The sequence below is a fragment of the Notamacropus eugenii genome, chromosome 1, assembly GCF_028372415.1.
Source record: "Notamacropus eugenii isolate mMacEug1 chromosome 1, mMacEug1.pri_v2, whole genome shotgun sequence".
Classification (NCBI taxonomy): Eukaryota; Metazoa; Chordata; class Mammalia; order Diprotodontia; family Macropodidae; genus Notamacropus; species Notamacropus eugenii.
The window spans coordinates 27,453,204-27,476,540 of NC_092872.1; the positions used below are offsets into that span (position 1 = coordinate 27,453,204).

Here is a 23,337-nt window from a genome sequence, read left to right on the forward strand (position 1 = left end):
GCCAACTACTGTGTCTGGTTAACTCACTTGGTCAGAACATGAGTATACAGGTTTCAAAGTCATAAGTTTAATCCCTATACTCGTCATTACTTCTGTACTGGGGTGAATGAATGAGATAAGATCCATGCACACTATAGTGGGCAACTAGAATTATCTTTGCGTTCAGTGGAAAAGGATATGTTTAAATATGACTTTCTGTACATTTAATCCTTGACTTTCTAGACTGAAAGGTATTACAAAAAGTGAGCTGATGATATTTATGACGCAATTATTTTTTATAAAGGACTTCCCAACTGAGGTTGTTAACTGGTGTCATTTTTTTTTTTTTTTACAACTTGGGGTTTTCTTCTTTTAAAGAACTGCAGCCCAGTACCTCATGGCAGCCTAGGGTGTTGATATTTGGGAGATCAAGGTCTCACTAAGATTTTGTTTCTATGCCTGTAGGAGCTCTGACTGCAGCAAAGGCAGCATCTGGAGCCCCTGGTAAAGACTGTGTCACAGGAGACATGCTTTGATTGACACATCAAGTGACATGGCAGCTTCAAGAGGGGGATAAGCTATGCTCTCCTTGATCAAAACAGTTGTGATTTAAAGCCTTTGAGGAAACAAAGGGGGAATCAAATGGAAAAATGTGGAAGAGAAGAACCCAAATCAAACATTCTCCCAAATATACAAAACAAATAGGCTGTAAGAGAAACTCTTAGAAATGAGAAAATGATGCTACTGGACCTTAGTGCATCCACCATAGCCTCCTAAAATCAAAGGGGTCAACTACATTCTATTTTTCCAATGTAGTACATATCATGTATGACCTCATCTGGATGCAGATAAGGAATGAGTTAATCATTCATTCCTATCCTCCATAAGTAATACCCAACAATTTCCCTTCCATCCAGAAATACGTCAGGAATACAGGCTTGCTTCTTTAGAGAACATAACCAGCAGCATATTTGTTGGACCTTCAACCTCAAGTCAGGACTGTCTGAACCGTTAGTAAAGCCTTCCACAGTAACCAGACATTGCTCCTCTCTCATCAATATGTTCTTGGGGCAGTCCATTTCCCCAAAATATAGTCAGAGAATATGGTCAGAGAAGGGTTACACTCCCTAGAGAATTGTCCTTCGTACAAAAAATGGAAATGGGGAACATTCAATAATATTAATATGCTTGAAGGGTTGCTTGATTCCAAGAGAATTATTCTATGCCTGCTGATCTGTCTACAGAACTGTGTAAACTATGACCTACAGTACCCTAAACAAATGCATCAATACAATTTCGTAAATGGAGGAACACAATTGCTTCATGACTTTGTACTGTTCCACCCTTATCCTGCATGGATGTCTGCACTTGTCTTTCATAATACTAATGCTTTACACAATTACTTGGTGCTTTTTTCCAAATTGTGTTACAAGCTACCTGCTAGTAAAACAAACAATTTGATCATGAAAGTGTGATGTTCACTGGAATATAATTCTAAACTACTGTACATAAACAGATACATCTAGAAGTTGAGATGTGGAAGAATTCAAATCCTATAAAAATTCATAAAGCGCTGAAGTAGCTGGCACTTTGGCTACTTAAATTAGGGCTTAATAAGGATGCCCAAGTCAAGGTCCTTGGTGTTCTCCTCTTCTAATCTATAAAACTCAGAGCCTCGAATTCTATGCTTTCCCAAGAATAACCATTTTAGAAGGGAAATAAAAGTTTTGGTTCAATGGCAACTACCACTTATGCGATCACCAAATCCAGACAAGCACATAGAGAAAGGAGCAGTGAGTGTGGACCACCATGTTATATGCTAGCTATGGAACTCTGGGCATGTCACAGCATCCTTCCTTTGGGGCTTGTTTCCTCAACCACAGCATGGACCAAAATCTCTCTGATTTTCCTTCTAGTCCTAAATTTTATGATCCTGGTTTTCTAGCAAATGTCTTATCCAATTTCTAACCTATAATAAATAGTATGGAAAGAGAAAAGTACATTTACTAAAAAGTTATTTCTCAATAATTCAGTCAGACAGCATTCAAAAGCTCTAACAATAACATTTCTGAAATGTTACTGTTTACATAGAATAAGGACACCTTGGGCATGTAGGGTTCTTTTTAATATATTTTAATGGGATTATGGTCACAAAGCTTCCTATTCGTCTTCCCTGCTTATTTACAGGGGGAAACAATCTTAAAGAGCATATACATTCCCTGGAAACTGGATTTCTGCATAGGAATTTGACCCTATGAGGAAACTACGACTGAGCCAAGAGGTTCGAAGTGGGAGTGGGGGTGAAGAGGGAAGAATGAGGAAGCATCTGTGTGTGCAAGTAGGGGCTTGAAGAGTATGCGCGATCTTCTATGTTTCTGAAAGAACGAACCACCGTTGAGGTGGATTTAGGGATGCCAAAAGGCCCTCTCCCTCAGTGGGCCACATAGCAAGTGATGAATAAATAATTACATCATCAAATTTCTAAGTTGCTGGTGGGGAGTGAAGAGTGAAGCTGAAGAAGAGAGGGGTGTATATTTGAACCTGAGGGAGGAGATGGGGGAGGACCGGTACAACTACAGGGGAAGGTAGCATGTGTTTTAACTTTATGTTAAATCAAAGCACAGAGTCAGCATACTTGTCCACAAAAGATTCTAAGAAAGCAAAATGATGAAATATTTAATGATTATTTGCAAAATTATACAGTTGTAAATACAGGCATATATTTTTGTACTTACATTAGCAGCAGAATATCTTATAAAGAAAAGAGCACTTTCCTTTGTAGGATGTTAGTGATGGTCATTCTCATGACAAATTAAATTTAAGAAAGAACTGAGCAACTAAAAAAACTAAATTCTGTTATATCTGTTAGAATACATCTCTGACACCAACTAAAATCATATAATGTCAAAAATTAAAATACAAAGTAAATAAAATAGAAGCACATTTGCTGGAACACTAAAATGCAATTTAGAGGTGTAGACACTTAAAAGTTTTGTGGGATTCTTAGATATGTTCCTAAAACCATAGTGATATTCACCATATAATCTATAGCTTCTTGCTATTTGCATAGACCTTGGAGAATTTTCAAATGATGGGACTATGTATTAAAAAGTCAATAAAAGTATTGACTCTTATCTAAAAAAATTTTACCCTGAGGGAAAAACAGATCATTATAATTTAAAGCATATCATAATTTTAAAAAAGGACATGTCTAAAGTTACATGTAACAAACATATTCCTAGAAATCTGAAAGAAGAGTTTTTTAATTTCTTCATTTAAAAATTTTTCTTTTTGTTGTTTCAGGTTTTAAGGCTTGGGATGTATCTTGGGCTTTGTAAACAAATGATACTCTGTGGTTGTGACGGTAGTTTTTAAAATTAGCTACGGTTGGAAGGAAAAATGTCTTTATTAATAAGAAATAATTATAATTTAAATTAAATCAATATTAAGGCAAGATATTTTGGATTTAACATTTTTAAGTTTCTAGGCATCTGTTTCCTAACAATTTAAGATATTTTTTTAATGAATAAATTGAAAACAAGCTAGGAGATAATGTCTCATTGTTCTGTCTTGCTCAGATACAAATGATCTCTAAATGATTATTTTCAGTTATAATATATTTGGAATGTTTTCTTTGGTAAAAATACATTTTCAAATTATTTAATAGACCAATTTTCAAATAAGACTTCAATTATTTCTGAAATGTAATATGTAGGTGGTAGAAAATGAGTTTGCTTTTCCTTTAAGTTGCTGACCACAACACTCTGAAGCTTGCATCCTCACCATTTAGTGCAATTTCTTTTTCTACACACTTCTCTATCAAACAAGGTTATTTAGACGCTGACCTGGCATGCTACAATCTCTGGCCCGCCCTTCAGCCCCTCCAAGGCAAGGGTCTCCAGGTGCAGCTGGGGTAGCTGCAGGGTGAAGTCATTCCTGCTCGCCGCAGTCCGTGACAGCGAGATCTGATCTCTGACCTAAAGGGAAAAAAACAGCATCAATGGTAATTCCCCTTCAGACACATTAACTGGGATGAACTGGGTCCCCTTGAGCCCACTGAGTGGACTTGCATTGATCGCTGGACCTGAAATCCATGAATAAATTTAGGACTAATTGATTTTTCGTTGCAAATAAATCTCTAATTCAGAGTGCTGGGGGAGAATGTTAAGAAGAAAAACCATCTTCCTTCTGCCTCAAGTGGGGCGGGGGCTGGGGGGGAGGATGAGGAGGGGAGTCACTTGGAGCTCTTCTGATCAAGTGGTTTCAAATTATTTTTTCAACAGTCTAAGCTTCAAAATACAACACACCTTCTTTTCAAAAACCCCACAAAGAATCAATGGCAGCAAAAATAAAAATAAAGATAACAAAGGCATGTTCTCTAACTGCTACTTTTCTTAATAGAATATTTAATCTAGCTGGGATACTAACAACACTGACAAAATAATTAAGAGTTGCTGCTATTTGGAAAGAACTTCATTACAGCACAGGTCCAGATATAAATGTAAGTCTACTCAAAACAAAAGAAAAGGTTCTTCCAGAAATAAACCCAGAGTGAGCTTCCACCACCAGCTCCCCTAGAAAATGGTGCTTCTAGGTAATTTTTATCAAGATACCATTTAATGCACAGCACTCAACTCACTCACACACTTTCTGAGTAGTACAAACTAGAGAGAAAACCGGTAGCAATTGTACCAAATCTATGTAGTTTGATTTTAAGTATTCCAAAGATATATGTAAAAACACACAACAGATATGAGACACTGTTTCTCTGTCCAATAACGCAGCCACATGCAGTTGGTGTCACACTGCCACCTTCTGGATAAGTGGGAAATTGCTTTAGTAACAAAATAGCTGATGCACTGAGGACCACAGAAATGCAAGTAAAATGCTCAGAAAAGCAAACATACTAAATGTTTTAGCTTTTAACTCCCAAACTGACTAATAACTTTATTCACTGATGATATCACTTTTACTTAGGATCCATGAGTTACCATTGATAGTCATAATTTAATGTAGTTTTCATATTTAAAGCATGTTTCCCCTTTCAAATACATACATTTAAGAAACATTTCACGCTGGTGGAGAAATTATAATAATGGATCTCTTTGAAAACATATATTAACATATAAAGGTGCATACATTATACACATTTTAAAACTATAAAGAAATGTACCTGATGAAATAGTTAAATACTGAATAGGAAGACAATATAAATTATTTTTAAAAGCCTACTACCACAGAGAAATATCTTGTTACCCTTTTTATTTGTACAAGTTTAAATATGCTACTATCCATTTTTAATAGGAATGATATAATCTTTTAAAAAAATTCTATGTTTCATCCTGCTTAGGTTCCTTGTAAAACTGCAGAAAACATTGCTAATTACACAGATGAACTGCATAAATACCACACATATCTCACACCAATATCCAGTTTCATCATACATACACACACACACACACACAGATTTCTTTAATTCTCTGTGCTAGTCTATTGGAATAGAGATTCATATATTTCTCACGTTGACCTGAAAGGTTTTTGTCAATACCTGGGGCTTCCAAACATATGCACTATAATACAATTTTTATAATGGTATGGGTACAACATACACAAAACACTATGTACTAGGTTCAGAACATACATTTGCCTGGAACAAACATTCTCCAGGGCTTTCCACCAATATGGACAGTTCTGTTAAACTTAGTGAATGTAACACACAAAAATGATAATTTACAAACATATCTGATTTAAGTTTTACATTTTATACAAACATCCCCCCTTCTCTGGCTTTTTTGTCACCAATATGCACATAGATAAAAGAAAACATTAATGTGGATTAAGGTACTAAGAATTTATCAACATCAAACCACTGGTGTTTTTCCTTCTACCCTTCTGAACTACAGTCAATAGATCTAAATATTTCACTGCACCCTGGCCAATTCATTGTTTGATGTTTAAAAACTCACCCAGAATCAAAGAAAATTTATTAAATTTGAGTCCCCAAATGAGATACTATTAGCTTTGAAAGTCAAGTTTAACTGCGATATTGATGATTCTCTTTTTTCTGTGACAAAATTCACCAGGGAAATCCCGGATGTCAAAGTACAAAAGCACATTGCTAATGCTGGCAAACACACACACACACACACACACACACGCAATGTAGAATACGCAATGTATTTCAGGTACTTATGGTCCTTCAACCAGATTAATATCAGGCCCCAAAATTTCATCTACGAAATCTGGCATACAGTAGCTAAAAGAATATTGTGCACATTCCCTTACTGAAATTTTAATGGTATCTAAGTATCACTAATACTGGAATTTGATGTCATTTGATAATAAAATCAACACACTGTAGCAGTGTAATTATTTCTCCAACATTTCCTGTTTTACTAAAAAAGGCCACAAATTCATGAATTACAAATTTAAAAGATATTTATACAAAAAAGTTGTAAAATTGATCGTTTTCATATTGTAGATAATGATGTGCTTTAAAGTAATAAACACCAAAAGTATTTCTACTACCATATAAGGACTACCATATTTGTTTTTGTTTTTCAAGTTGGTAAAAATGTAAAAGACTAAAAAGTTTCACAAAAACATCATAGAAAAAGTTTTAAGAAAAGCTCAGAAATAAAACTGATAATTTTTATATTTTGAAAAAGGAAAGTAAAATTTTAAGACTCTGGAGAAATAAATAAGAAAATTGTATAATGGTACAAAGACCTAAAAACTAAGACAAGTTCAAATTTTATGCAGCTAAATAATACTTAGAAGATAACATTAATTAAAATGAAAGGAAAAAGACAAGGTCCCACAAATTATTTTCTATTACGTAGACAACATTTTTACTGTCATAGAATTGAACAAAACATAGAAGGAGTACAAGGTTCCGATGATGTTTATTATCTGATGATTACCAAAAAAGCATTTGACTCAGCTGAGCAAAAAGCAACCTTAAAGACTCTTGTCCAACAAGGAAATCCCTCATGTATATGTTAATATCACACATGATAATTTGACAAATGCATGGAGATTATTTTATTCAATGATCTTTTGATTATCTGTGTCAAACGGCAAAAAAATGGGAAACATATATTTGACAAAGGTTTTCTTTCAACATGGTCATGAAGAATGTCTTGTGCAAGGTCTAACTCAGGGATGTGTATGCGTGTGTGTGTTTGTGTGCGTGTGTGCATGATAGATCCTTTGGCAGTCTAATAAAAATGTGGACTGCTCATGAGAATATTTCAAAATAACTGAAGGAAGTCCTAATATTTAGTTAGAGGTTAGTGAAAACAAAGATGCAATTTTTTCCTATCTAAGTTCACAAGTCCATAAAAATTTATCACTGAACACCAAGTTAAGGACACCTCTTCTAAAAAGATTCTCCCAAGATGATATTTTGCTGCTTAAAACAATCAGTAGAAGCACTACAAGAACCCTCAATGAATCTATGATTCATCAAAAGAGATCAGCTTGGAATAACCACCAAATGTAAAAAAAAAGAATTAGAACATCAGGGAGACTTTTTTTTAAAGAAGACATACAGGATAATGGAGCTAACCATGGTTCAGGAAGAAGTATGGAAAAGCTGTGACCCACACCAACAGAGGGAAGACCCTCCTATCAAGTCAAGTCACATAATATTGTTTTCCTTTCCGTTGCCCTCTGGTGCCTATCACATTGTAGATGCTTAATAAACGTCTATTGGTTGGCTGACTTTGGGCGGTCATCACCTTCAGTTCTTTGCAAACTGCTGTGTTCCATTCCTCACAATCCGATAACAACACTAGAAAAATGCTGACATGCCTTACTTTCTAGGTAAGCGTTAAGGGTCATCAAAGAGATTTTCAGTTTCCAAAAGAAATCCAAACCCCTCTATTCATCACTTCTGTTGTTCAACTCTGGGCCCAATTCATTCTTCATTTACGGAGGCTTGTAAAATCTATATACTAATGAACAAGCTCTGTTGGTTCTTCATTTAATGACGTATCACAGTCTGGAAAATAGGCATTTTTCACTAAATTGTTTATAAACCTTCAGAAAAGGATAGTGTAAGATTATGAGCAATTATGGCCTAGTAAAAGCAATAAGAAGCAGTAGAAGGAAGAGCAAGTTTGAAATTATCTTCGCACAAACTCTAATTAAGCAAAGTCATTAGGTGGGCAGTTGTCATTGAAAAATGGGAGGAAAGGGGACTTTTTTAAAGATGCAAAAGATCTGTACAGATTTTAAGCAAACTCTTTTCTCTATTAGAGCCACCTCATTTGGAATCTTCTATTACTGTTCCAGATATGATTCTTGAGGAAAATGTGGTACTTAAGAAAACTTGAGTCAACGAAGGTCTGTGTGGGAGATACACAGTTTTGAATGCGTTGAGAGGTTGATCCCTAAGACATATGAAGGAAGGGAAGATACCAAAGGCCAAGAAAAAAACTTGGACCTTAGTTTTACAAAAAAAAAAAAAAAAAAAAAATTGGATTGAAAATACATCAATAACTATCAGCCTTACTTTTCCATTTACAAAAATATCTAGATAAGAATAGTCTATCAATTCTATGAATCTGTTAATATCCTCAATGAACAAAGTTTTTCCAAGCATTATTTCAGACAGACATATTTTTAATCATCACACAACTGACTGAAAAATAAAAAGAACACTAGACTGTACTCTGATTACTGACAGTACAACCAGTTGCCATGTTGTAGATTCTGTCTCTACAAGATAAGTCAACAAGCATTTGTTACACTCTACTAGGAGGAGGGCACTATTCTGAGTCTGGGGGTACCAAGAATGGTAGAGGCATAGGCCCTGCCCCTAAGGAGCTCTCAGTCTAACAGGGAAGACAACGTGCAAACAACAATGTATAAACAAGATCTATACAAGGTAAATTTGAGCTCATCTCAAAGGAAAGTCACTATCATTAAAGTGGATCAGGAAAAGTTTCTTTTAGAAGGTGAGATTTTAGCTGAAATTTTAAGGATAGCAAGGAAGTCAGGAAGAAGAGGAGAGAGAGAATTCCAGGCATGTAGAAAGGCCTGTAAAAATGTACTGAGTTGGAATATGCAGTGCATTGTATGAGGAACAGCAAGGAGGTCAATGTCATTGGAACTCATGAGAATGTAGAGGGGGAGTAAGATGTAAGAAGACCAGAAAAGTTGAAAAGGAGCAGATTATAAAGAACTATTAAAGTCAAACAGGAGATTTTATTAATTCTATAGCTAATAAGGAGCCACTGAGCTTATTGATTTTGGTGGGTATAGGGGGAAGGGAAGAGAGGTGACATGGTCATATCTGAACTTTAGGAAGATCGCTTTGATATCCGAGTGGAGAAGGTAGAGGAGAGGGTAAGAGGTGAGGCAAGGAAATCAACCAGGCTATTACAATAGTTCCAGCATGATATGATGATGGCCTGCGTCAAGGTAGTAACAGCACCAAAAGAGAGAAGGGGATATATACAAAAGATGTTACAAAGGCACAATAAACAAGACTTGGCAGTAGACTTGGAGATGGAAGGTGAGGTAAAGAAGTCAAAATGACAATGGGATTTCAAGCCTAAGTGACTGGGACAACAGTAGTACCCTTGACAACAACAAGGAAGTTAGGAAGAGAAATCTGGAGAAGAGATAATGAGTTCAGCCTTGAACATACTGAGTTTAAAATTCCTGTAAGACTTCCAGTTCCAATTGTCCAATGGTCAGTTGGAGATGTGAAAGTGGAAGTCAGGACAGAGCATAAGGTTAGATAAATAGATATAAGAACTGTCTGCAGACAATTGGCAATTGAATCCATGGGAGCTAAGAAGATCACCAAGTGAAATAACAGAAAAATAAGAGAAAAGTGTCTTGGGAACATTTACAGTAAGCAGGTATGACCTGTAAAGACTAAGACCTGATAAAGGCTAAGGAAACATCTTTTGCATCTATCTATTTGTCTCCACTTACCCAGCTCACAGCCTAGTCACACCTACTGTAATAGCCACCTAATAGTTTGCCTTCACTGGCCACTAAATCAGCCCTAAATCTATGATCCTCTGAACACAGTGGTAATAATGCCTCATGGATACTTTTTAAGTCTCTTCTAGGACTTCATTAAATTTTTTAAATTCCCATACCAATATGAAAACAAATTCCTGAAATCCTTTCCCCTTCTTATTTCTTTAAAGAGCTGCATATCTAATACTACCACTGTATGGCTCCAAGTCACTGAAACCCATTTGTGGAGAATACTATTAGTACTACAACTACAGCAGTAACTTATGTTTATATGGCACTTCCATGCTCCACAAATTTGCCTTGGATAATACAGCTAGCCTCAGCTAATTTTTTCATCTTTCAAAAAAATAAATAAAAAGAGAAACAGGCATGTTGCAAAGAACTGGTTCTCAGTCTCAGGTCAAAATCCAAATTCGTGTCCATGAATGTCTAACAAAAGGGTCTACAAGAGGACTTTAGAGAGTTTTAAATGATCTTAGTGGTTATTGGGGTTTTTTTCTTAGAATTCCTCTCCTGAAGATCTCTTTCTTTCCTCAAGTGCTAGAAGAAGTCAGAGAGAAACCTAGCCTGGGCTAGAGAGGGTACAATGGTGGGAGGTGGGCGCAGTAATGGACGAGAAACCTGAAGAGTCTCCGGGTGGTTCTTTCCTACTGTCCTTTCCTGTGGATTTCTGGTTTATCCTGAGAGTAAAATGGAAGAAACAAAAGAGAACAAATAAAGCACCCTTCTGTAATTTCACTAGCTAATAACAAAAATGCTTATGGAATCATTAGGTATAAAGAATTTTTATTCTGTATTTGTGAAGGTTTAGACTTCTCAAAGCATATTCATATGCATCGTTTCCTTTGAGTCTTAGAACAACCTTTTCATTGAGGTCTAGCTATCCTCGTTTTACGGACACAAATACATACAGATCAAGAAATTAAGTGACTTCTTCAAGTTAGTGAAAGAGCCTAGTAATCTTTCCAGTGTATTAGTGACGCCTTCATTGGACAAACCAAGGCAAACAGTCACTAATTAATAACAGAACAACTTACTTGAGATCTTGATCCCTCCCTTTCTCTACCTTTAAAACAGTGCTAATATGTCTTGTTTAATCATTTATATCCCTAAATTTATGAGCATAAATTAAGATATTTAAAATTTTATAAAACAGTTCTTTAATAATCTATGATAAATGCTATTTAATTGACATTTTGAAATAGTGATTGCTTTTTAAATTAAGGAATTAATTTGGAAAGTATAAATAAGGATAAAAAAACACTGTCTAAATTTTAACAATAGTTAAATTTATGTTTCCTTCACACTTACATACACATAAGTGCATACAGACATACGTACATACACACACACCCTCACATGCATTACATAACTGTAAAAGAAACCACTTACATAAAATCATCTTCACATAACTGTCAAAGATTGATTTTGGAAATTTCCCAAGCTGTGAGATCTTTAAATCAGAAATGTATTCCTATTATAGGAACTGGCCCCTAAACTTGCCATTGTTAAGCTAGAAAACATCCTAACTTGATCAAGCCCTTTCTTTAAAGTACTGATCACTGTTTCAAAGCTATGTTTTAGGGACAGAATATGTTCCATGGAGTATGCTCCCAAAATGCTCCCAAAATGGATTTTAACAACCTTGATCTAGCAAAAAGAAAAATTTCCAAGAAAGAAAAGACTGTCTAATGTATTAAGTGACGATATGGTCACCTACAAAATGATATCTCCTTTATTAAAGTAAATTGCTTCAAATGAAGAAGACAGACGAAGTCTTAAATTAGCTATTTAGAGTTTTTAAGCCAGAAACGGTTAAGCATGCGCATATGACATTCTGCAATGTCTTATCTCTAGTTTGTCAAGGTTTTTAAATCCCTCTTGAGCTAACGTACCATTTTTAGCGTGGCTAGGTCAGAATGACACTGAACAATATGAGTGATGACACACTAGACAGCTATATGGACAGAGTTGTCATCAGCAAGCCAGCTGTGCTAACACCTGTATGTCCTGCACAACTGATCTTTAGAAACAAGGATCAAGAAAGTCAGAATGGTGAAATGGGAGGGAGCTGAAGGTTTATGAGTCCCTAACAAAAAGTCATTTATTATATACTAATAAAAATAGGTTTGCAGTAACACAAAAAAAAATAAGGAAAATCCTTTTTCAGTTTTAAATATATTATTATCCTCATGAATATTATATATAATGCTTATTTCTTTTGTATTTCTTAAAATTCACTGAAAACTAAAACTTAAAAGATGCTTATATATGTATATATATACATACAGAGAGAGCATATGTATGCTGATTTAATACATGCTATCTTATTTTCAAATCATAAAATATGAAATAAGTTTTGAAACACAAACCACTTTCCACACAATAACCCTGTGAGGTCATACATTTTTTCCACTTCTTAATCCTTCGGAATACTTGTCTTCCTTCAAGGTTCAGGTCAGGTGCCACCTGTCTGTCAGGTTTCCAATACTTCCAGGCATCAGCACTATATATGGTACTTACTATCTTCCACTTCAAACTTTGCATCTAGGCTCTCCTTCACTCTGCTCACCTCCTATCTATTATAATTACCTAAGATTATATATCACCCATAAAATGTATGTTCCTAAAAATCAGGGACTTTCATTTTTATTTCTGTATTCTCAGAACTTAGCAAACAATAAGAATTTAATTAATATCTTTTGAATCATAGCATTTAAGAAAATGTGGCTCAGAAAGGATAAGACTAAGACTTGAATCCAAGCCTTCTAATTCTAAATTCAGTATACTTCCCATAAGACCACACTTTATAACAAATTAAATAGGACTATCCAATTTTCCCACCCCTTCCTTGCTCCCTAGCTGATTCTAATAATAGCTGTTTTTACCTCCTCCCCTCTCCCTAGAAACCTGAACTCCACTAGTGGAACAATCTTGTTTCTGATAAATAAACTTTCACTCGATCATTCCCAGAACTAGGACTCCACATCATTCCCTGGCTACCACCTCCAAACCACGGCAGGAAAATATCCATGCTCCTCCCTTTCCAGCTCCCTTTTGGGGTGGCTATACCCCTTTAGAATGTAAGCTTTCAGGGGGCAGGGATTGTTTTATTTGCTTGTATTTCTATCCCCATCATTTAGCACAGTGACATGCATTTAGTAAGTGCTTAGTGTAAGCTACCTATCTACCTACCCTACCTATCAAGCTGTCTGTCAATCTGTCATCTACCTATCATGTACCAAGCACTGTGCCTGATGCTTGGGATACAGAGAAAACAGAAGCCACTGCCCTCACAGAGCACATTCTTCAGCAGAAAAGTCACCTGAACACAGACAAGCAAATAAATACACAGTAAAAGGGGGGAGGGAACAGGGTTGGAGATAGAGTACTGAGAACCAAAGAGAACATGAAGAGGCTACCTGTTGGGAAAACTTGAACTGAGCCTTGCAGGAAGAGAGGACATCTATGAGGCAGAAGGAAAGAGGGAATGTGGTCCAGAGTTGGAAAAGGAAAAGCTGCATAAGGAGAATACCAAGTACGCTACTTTGGTTGGAATACAAAGTCGCTAAAGAAGAAGAATGTAAAATCAGTGTGAAAAGGTAGGCTATATGTGGAGTGTGAAGGGCTTTAAAGTCCTAACGGGTAAGGGTGTGTTTCATCCCAGAGGTCAGAGGGCTTCATTTGAGTTTTCTGAGCAGGCAAACGGCAGGGTCAGACTAAGAATTAGGCAGCAGTGTGGAGAACAAATTAGCAAAAGAAAAGCCTGAAGAGATTTCCTGTTGCTGTCCCATGCTCCTCCCCAAGCCTGTCACGTTTGGATTACTTAGCTGAAGTGAGCAGTCCATAGAAACACACTTAATGGTGCTTTTTAAGTCTCTGGTGTGGGGAAAGCCCATCTGAAGGACATGGAGGCAGACAGGAAGGAAGAACATGAAACTACAACCAAAATTACTAGATATTCTAGTATCATTGATGCATAATCACTTAAACGAAGCAAAAGTTAAATCTAAGTCAACAAAAGCAAGATTTATATAATGAATTCTCTCCAAATGATGAAACTGGGAGGGGAGCAGGGTCAAAGGTCCTTACTGGTCAAAGGCTGTAGGAACAGGTTTCTGTCCCTCCCTCACGTCAGCCCCAATGATCCCATGAAAGCTTATCTCTTCCCGCTCTCAGTAAAGTGAAGGTTAAAGGATACCCCTTAAGTAAGGAGAGGGTAGAAGCTCACAGCACAAATGCCAACTAGATGGCTCCCATGAGCCCCTGTGGGTACCTGACAGAGGGATACCCACTGCCTGTGTTTCCCATGCTGCTCTTTGCACCACTGACCTTGTCCTGATGCTGAGCCTTTCACTCTTCCAAAAGTAAAAGAAGTTTCTGGATCCTGGCTAGGGAGCCTAGCAGGGGGGCAGATGTAGGAAGTGCCACATAAGCTTACCTTCAGGTCTTCTTTCTCCCTGATTTGAGGGACCTAAGGTTAGGAAGATAGCTTATAGATTAGTGGAGGAGGAATGAGAAATTAAAGGTTCAAATTTGGGAAGCCACATGGTAGAGAATAAATAAAGATTGTTGGATTTAGTTAGAGGACCTGAATTCATATATTGACTTACAGGGCTCTAGAATTCAGGTTTTTCTATAAACTATAAAGCATATACTAGGAAGGACTAGGTAACCTTGAAAGTCATTTACATTTCTAAATCTGATTTGAGGATCCTGTGACAACAGATATTATATACATTATTTTATGGATTATTTTATTATATATTTAATATTTCTGTTATAAATACAATACAGTTTCTATTTAACTTGAATAAATATAAGCCAATAAAATTATTTTGTATTGTTTTATGGAAAACTGTTGGGGAAGGGGTAACAATTCTGTTGTTGAAAGGGAAAACATTACTCCATAAAGTCTAGAAATGCCTCAGGGTTTCCTCTTCTCTCTCTACTGTGATAACCTATAGGAAAACCAACAGGACACTAAAAGGAAGAAGAACATGCATTTAGACGACACCTGTTCTGGGCCAGGCACTGTTCAAAGCACTCTACAAATGTTATCTCATTTGATGCCCTTAACAACTCGGAGAGGGAGGTACATTTTTATCTCCATTTTATACTTGAGGAAACACACAAACAGAAGTTAAGTGACTTGCTCAGGGTCACATCGTAAATGTCTGAGGCCAGAATTGAATTCAGATTTTCCTGGCTATGTCCAGTGTTCTATTCACTATACCATCTAGCATCCTTTTACACATTACTTTCCATATTATTATCCCCATTATAAGAAAGTATTCGTTATGTCTTTAGCCAAGTCCCTTAAATTTGTAACATCAGATTCAAGGGCTCAACAGAAACTCCTGGGGTCTGTAGGCTGTGGTTTTACTAATTCAATAGGGAATAAATCATTAACATGGTATTTAAGGCCCTTCATGAGCAGGACCCAATTTCAACTTCAACAAACATTTAACTAAGCACGTATTCTATGTACAAAGCAATGAGCAAGGTACTGGAGATATAAAGACAAAATATGAAAGTTTCTTCCCTCAGTAGATAGAGCACTGGGCCTGGAGTTGGGAAGAACCAAGCTCAAATCTGGCCTCAGACACTTACTCTCTGTGAGACCCTGGGCAAATCGCTTCACCCTGTTTGCCTCAGTATCATCTATAAAATGAGCTGGAGAATAAAATGGCAAACCATCCCAGCATCTTTGCCAAGAAAACTCCAAACAGGATGACTAAAAAGTCAGACATGACTGAATAAGCTCATCAATCCAGAAGCCCTACTGCCATATCCTATAGCAAGTAAGTGACTTACCAGTGGTTGTCACATCTAAAAGTGAACCTGGGGGCACAGGGGAGAGAGGATGCTTACCCTCCCTCCTCATCTCTGCCTATTACAACTCTTCCATTGCTTTAAAGGGAATTCAGGAATCACCTTTTCCACAAAGCCTTTTCTAAGTGGTCCTAACTAAAAGTGATCTCTTTGTCTTCAGATCTGCCTAATGATTTGTATCTATCAGCTATCTGGTTAGAAGGTATTAGCATGAAGCAGAAAGAACAATGCATGTGGAATTACATGGCCCTGGGTTATGATTCTAGTTCTGTTATTTTCTATTTGAACAGAAACAGATTTTTTTTTGTCCTCTATGGACCTCAGTTTCCTCACCTATAATATAAAGGAGTTCGATTAAATGATCACTAAAGTCCCTTTCAATGTAAAATCTTATAAAAACATCATATTCCCCTTTTTAGATCATAAATTCCCAGAGGGCAGAGACATAATCTTTGAATCATCTCCACTAAATAACAGTGTCTCAAATATGGCGGCTTAATTGATACCGGATAAATTGGAAATTATGAGAGAATACTACAAATAGGGAGCTAGGTGGTACAATGGATAATGCTGAGCCTGGAGTCATTAAAATCTGAGTTTAAATCTGTCCTCAAATATTTACCAGCTAAGTAACCCTCAACAAGCCACCTACCCTCTGTCTGCCTCCATTTCTGCATCTGTAAAATGAGGATAATCACATCACCTCGCTCCCAGAGCTGCTGTAAGGATAAGCACTTTGCAGCAGTAAAGTACTATGCAAATGCTAGCTATTATTATTTTAATAATATAAATGAACGAATGAATATACAGTGAGTTAAACCAAGCTCAGGATTCAGTCATGGAAGGAATATCTTTTTCATATTTTTCTATAGTGATTGAGCTGAGTTAATTAGACAATCTTACTTTTGATTTCTGGGTTCAGTACCTTGCATAGTTCCTGGCACACAGGAGGCCTTTAATAAATGTTTGTTGATGGCCAAGCTTCAGCTGATTCAGATGCACAAGAATATTCTTCTACAATGTAAATGGTTTTGTTATCTGTGCGCTATTTTTTTTTTTCAACATCACAACATTTGGCAGTTCTTCACGACTGGGGCACTCTACAATCAAAGGACTCAAAACATTCTGTATTAGGGTTGAAAGACAAGTTACGAGAAAGTTGTTCATAGATCAAAAACAATGATGCTTTCAAGTGAAAGTGATTAGTCCACTTCTGCCTCAGTGTTTTAAAAATTCCCTACTAACTTCCTTATATAATTTTAGGATTTAGGGTAGATAATTTGAATGCATCTACTTCAAGAACATACATGTACTTAATAAAACTCTGAAAACAGAATTATAGACTTATGGTAGAAAATAATATTTCTATAAAGAAAATGTAATTTGTTAAGTGTTACACAAGCATTAACAATTATTCTCAAACAAAAATGGGTTCAACATCTGGAATAATAACTGATATAAAAGATAAATTATGTTTAAATTTTTAAGGGAAAATGTGGCGGCTAAGAGATAGCAATAACATATACTCCTGTGTTAAGGAAAGATCCAGAATTTTTCTTTGTCCCAATTCTGAATTCTAAATTCTAAATTTCTAAAGAAAAACAAGATTACATTGTTCTAATTTTAGTATATGGGCTGAAGGGCAAACATGGCAAGTAGGGATATGGTGCTTCTGTACCTGAATTAGAAGGTGGGGAATCTCTTCTGTGGATAGCTGAGGAGGAACGCCTATGGCACTTTATAAAAACTTCTTTTTTACCCTTCATACCAACCAACATAATTTCATTGAGAAGAGATCATTAACTTCAATAATTTATGGAAATTTCTATAATACAACTCAAAATGTAAAAGTAACCAAAAATATTACTAGAAAATAGAATTAAGATAAGTGTAATTATCTACAAGTTGAATAAAGCAAAGATTGTTAGGCATTACAGAGCAAAACTGGGATTCACAGGATATTTATGAATATAGGGATTCTTCCATTTCACTATAACAATGAGGTCAAAAAAATGTGATGAAATTCAAGAGATGCATGAATTATGACTGTCTAGTTGCAACTGTCCTGATTATAGATAAAAGAATATTTTGCCATCCTCTTAAAGAATCAGAAGGTATGTCATTTACGTTTCTTAACGAAGTTTCCCCCTGACTCTCCCTATCTATTTCCCGCAGCAGCTGCTATCCAACATTTATTGCTACTAGGTTGGCAGGGTTTGCAATCAAACGTTAATTCCAACTGGATAAAAAATTTGTTATGTACATGCAGTAACTGGCTTTTCCTGTGAAAAGATTTACTAAACATAAGTAATGTAGCAAAAAAATATTTCCTGGCATAACTAAATTTTACATTTATCACACAGGTACATTTACAGAATTTTTTAAAAAACAAATATACCAGCTGACTAAACTTTTTTAAATGAGGAAATTATATAGTCTAAAATGTTCCACAAAATAAACATCATCCAGAAGACTACATTTAATATTTTAGCACGGCAGATGTAAAATTAGCCTCTTTTAATATCCAAGTTAAAAAGAAAGGCCCAATAAATTAAACTGTCTAGGAGTTAGATATTTGTTTGATAGTATCCTTTGGGAGGGTGAAATCTTTGAAGTATTTTTAAAATAATTCAATTTAAAGCAACAATTTCATTATATTCAGAAAATAGTCTTGAATGTGATATATTTACTAACCATATTCATGCAAAATTCCTACATTTTGCATTTTAGTATGATATTTGGCATCAGGAGACACAAATTTCTACTATTTGTTAATGAAAAGAATATATTTCTTTGGACCTTTAGTATGTTTTTAGTACTAAATGTGCATGTTTGTGCATATACAGAATATTTTGCTTTTCCTAATAATTAGTCAATAAACATTTATTAAGCACCATCAGTGCTTAATTTCAGAGTGCCAGAAACTATGCTGATAAATTACAATGAAGTTACAATGTTGCACATCACAATAAAATGGATTGGGAATAGGATAGTCTGGCCTCAATCGGTCTATGACAACTTCAATTCCCCAACCCAATGCCAGGTTCAGAGCTGGAGACACGAAGGAAATCAATAATTGTTCTCAAGGAGTTCACACTCTAATGGAGAAGACAATATGCAAGCAATGAGGTACAAAACAGGACATCAACTGCATAAACTTCAGAGTGAAGGCACTAAAACTGAGCAGGATCTTGCAGAAGGTGGGGCTAGCTGACACCTGAAAGAGGCCAGGGAAGCAAGAGAGTGGAGATGAAGACAGAGAGAGTGCTAGGCATGGGAGAAATGCTCCAAGTGTTGTGTGCAAAGAACAGCAAGGATCACAGGAGCAAGGTCACCAGTTCACAGAGTAAGGGAAGGAACGGAAAGGGAGTTGGGAGCAGCCACAGGTTATAAAGAACTGAAACAGCTAAACAGATTTTATATTGGATCCTGGAGGTAATTGGGAACCACTAAATTTTATTGAATCAAGGGTTAGGGTCTGACTTCAATTTTAGGAAAACCAATTTAACAGCTAAGTGGAGGATGGATTGGAGAGACTTGCAGCAGGAGTTAATGACACCTGCCATTTTGAAGAAGAGAAAGAGGTACATATGAGTACTGTTAAAAAGATAAAAATGATAGAACTTGATTGCTCATTAGAAATGGAGGGTAAGAGAGAGTGAGAGAGTTGAGGATGACATCTAGTTGTAGACCTAGATAAGTAGGAAGATGGTGGTACCCTCTACAGTAATAGAGAGGTTAGGAAGAGGGGAGAGGGGTGGGGAATGAAGGTAACAAATTCAGTTTTGGATATGCTGAGTTTATGATGTCTATGAGACATCCAGTTCAAGATGCCCAACAGGCAATTAGAGATGTGAGACTAGAAGTCCACAGAGATGTGAATGAGATTACCAAGTGAAACAGTAAATTGGGACAAGAGAAGAGGCCTGAGGACAGAGTCCTGGCATCCCTGTGGGACACCTTCAGTTAACTGGTGTGAAATGGATGAAAATCCAGCAAAGACAACAGAGGAGCAGGCAGGCAGAGAGGAAAAAGACCAAAAGAGAGCAGAGTCATGAAAACCTAGAGAAAAAAAGTATCAAAGAGAAGAAGGTGATCAACAGTATCAAAGAGAGCAAAAGGCTTAAAGAAGGACGAGGACTGAAAAAAGACCCTTAGACCTGGTGATTAAGAGATCATTAATAATTTTTTGAAAGAGCAGTTTTGGTTGAATGACAAGGTCAGAAGTCAGACTGCAGAAGGAGTGAAAGGCCTCTGTTATAGATGCTATTGCAGATGGTATCACTGCTACCTAATATTCATAGACAAAAAGCTATGGACACCAGTGGCACTAACCTGTAGTCAGGGAAGGAGCATTCAAAGATCTGTTTCAATGCTCATGAGCTCTGTCCTTGTTCATTACCTATCTGTGGACACCTAATTCCTGTCGAGCTACTCAATTTGCTCTTGGTTCCTCCATCTTAGCACCTTTGTTCACTAGTTCTTTCACATTTACATGTAGACAGATCTTCCTATGCGTGAAAATGTCAAGCCAAAAAGTGGGAAAGTTTCTGCTTACTCCCTTCCTATCTCTTGGTAGATCTTTTCACAGGCTAATTTTTGGAAGAGATCACAGTTTGGAACTCAATACTCCCCTGGTAGTAGAAGTAAATAGTAAATAGTAAAATAGTATAAGTAAATGACCTCAACTGATCTATGACAATTTAAATTCCCCATCCCTTCTCTTTTTGCTACCACAGGCCCTAGCAAGGACATGGAGGGATAGGGTACCCTTCATCTTCATAAGCAGCTGACCAGAATGGCAAAACAGTATGTTCAGATGAACCATCCAAAGAGAAGCTGTTTTAATATATGGATCTTGTGCCTCTCTAACCTTAAAATGCCTCTGGAGTTAAATCATCATCTTCAAGGAAAAGATTAACTGGCCATTTCAACAGCCTCCTTAGCCTCTTCAGTTGCAGCGCACTGAGATTCCCCACATTTTCAGAGTAAACTATCAAATTGGCAGGCTTCTTTTTTAAGCATAGCAAATAAGAAGTTCTGTCCCCACTACAGAGTCTGTCTGTTCATGCAAAGGGCAGAGTCTAACTCTTCTGACAAACTAGGTCATCAAATGGTAGGTTGTACTTGTAATGAAGAATTGGCCAGCTGACAAGCCCACTGGGCTCTTGCTATATATCAGAACTGCTACTTATCAGATACATATGCAAAGTACCTGCAGACCTTGAAATACTGCATAAATGCTATGATTATCATTACAATTATTATTGTTACTGCTGTTACAAATGCCATCACAATCCTGGGCAGCATCATCCCCTAGATTTTATCATAGTCCTACCCAACCCATGACTAGAACTCAGTCATAGCGGTATTTGGTACTTTCACAACAATGCTCCTCTTTCTACCAGTCTGTATCTCCTGCTTTACCAGAAATTGGTCACTTTCTACTCTGCAAAGTTTTACACCTTTATGGCCTTTTTGAGCACATCATTACACACTATAAGGAAGCACTCTTCATTGAGTACTCACTATATTAAGCCAGTCCAATAGTCATATGGAATGAACAAGTCAGATTCTCAAAAGCAGCAATCAGTGAACTCAGTATTGTCAAAGAGGCAACAATAAAGTTATGATTGCCCAGGAAATGTCCTTCACTGGACAGAATTCTGAAGAGTTATCCTTCCTGTATGACACACCCACCCAGAACATGTTAATGGTAATTCATCAGTTATGGTATTGCCCTCCCACACTCACAGCCTCATTTGAACTTGTATTCACTGCTTCCTAGAAGAACTAAGCCCTTCTATTTAACTTACAACATGCTCTACAAACTATAAGTTGATAAGCAAATCATCACTAGATCATTGATGGATGAGATTATATAAATACATGTAATTTATATATGCATATACATAGAGAGAGACAAACAAACAATCTTAAAATCTAGCTGACCCTTCCTTGAAAATTGGAAGACAGAAACCAAAGATACTTTCTGATCACCTAGGCATCAGCACTGTGGCCTTCTAGTTAGACCTGCTTAGAAATCCCCCAGTTTCAGGAAGATTCACTCTCTATTTCACCAGGCATTACCATGAAAGTTCCATGACTGCTTCAGATTACATTGCCCCGTAACTCAATTACTATGCTACTAAGATGTTCAATTCCACCAGTCAGACTGAAGATAACAGGCCTAAGAAACACACTTGAGAACTCACTCTTAAATCTTCACACCCCTGAGTTAGCTCATAACTCTTACAAATAGTGTGCATGCAGATATGGTGTCTGGGGAAGAAGGAAGCCTCCTGGGAAGAGGGACTATGACAGCACCAGCTAAAATACATGCATAAATCAGTCAATCAAAAATATTAAGCACCTGCTAAGCACCAGGCACTGTGCTAAGAACTAGAGATACAAAAAGAGATAAAAATTAGTCTCTGCCCTCAAGGAACTCACATTCTAATGGAGGAGACAACACCCAAACAATAAATATAAAGCAAGTTCTATACAGGATAAAGAGAAAATCATGAAAAGCCTGAAAGCACTGTAGAAGGGGAGATTTTATTTGAGACCTAAAGGAAGGCATTCTAGACATTGGGGACAGCCAGAGAGAACACCTGGAAGCCAACAGAGGGCGTGTCTTGCTGTAGAATAATCAGGAGGCCAGCATCACTGGACTGAAGTGTTCACGTCAGGGAGTAAAGTGGGAGAAGCCTGAAAAGCAGGAGGCAGCTACTTTATAAAGTTCAAGCAGATCATTTTGTATTCCCACCTGGAGACAATAGGAAGCCAATGGAATCTACTGAGTAGAGAAGATGACATGATTAGATCTGTGTTTGAGGAAAATCAGTTGGCTTGGATTTGGAGAGACCTGAGGATGGGGCAGGCTCCTGTAATAATGAAGGTGTGTGGAGATGAGGATGTGCACCAGAGTGCTGGCAGTGTCAGAGGAGAGAAGGGGGCGTATTTGAGAGATGTTTCAAAGGTAAAAGTGACAGGTCCTGACAAGAGATTGGAAATGGAGAGGGTGAGAGACAGTGAGATCAGGTACATGCAGGCAGCAACTAGAGAAGAAGACAGAAGTCTAAATTGCTGCCCTCTAGAACAATAGAAGCTCCACAATCTCTTCCTGTTGCTGCCAACAGACACCCACTCTTGGTTACCTGATATAATCTTATCTGCTATTGATCGGCACCTTTACACAAACACACAAACACACACACACTTTCCTGAATTCTTATGAAGTGATTCTCCTTGACACAAACCACAGGATTTCTTCCTATGCCTTCCCATTCTTCTATGACTCCTACAGACTGATTCCCACCAACGATCAGTGAATGGAAACCACAGTTCCTCACCCTGCCCTCCAGCCTGGCTGGGCAGCCTCAGCCAGCCTATGACACAAGACTGGGAGTCAAGAACACACAGGGTTTCAGTTCAAGTTCTGTCAGTCACTAGGTGTATAATCTTAGGTAAGTTACTATATCTGTCTGGATCTCAGTTGCCTCTTTTAATAAATGATGA

General features: G+C 36.9%; 1 protein-coding gene across 13 annotated transcripts in view; it reads right to left on the reverse strand.

Annotated features, from left to right (window-relative positions):
- CCDC171 (coiled-coil domain containing 171) overlaps window positions 1-23,337 on the reverse strand; it is a 509,668-nt gene that overhangs the window by 144,651 nt on the left and 341,680 nt on the right. For 12 of the 13 annotated variants that reach the window (XM_072655937.1, XM_072655913.1, XM_072655979.1 and 9 more), the window contains one exon: window positions 3,825-3,956. The exons of the other annotated variant lie outside the window; for it this stretch is intronic. In XM_072655937.1, the coding sequence (XP_072512038.1) occupies window positions 3,825-3,956 (132 nt within the window). The remainder of the gene's footprint in view (window positions 1-3,824; window positions 3,957-23,337) is intronic. 13 annotated transcript variants of the gene reach the window in all.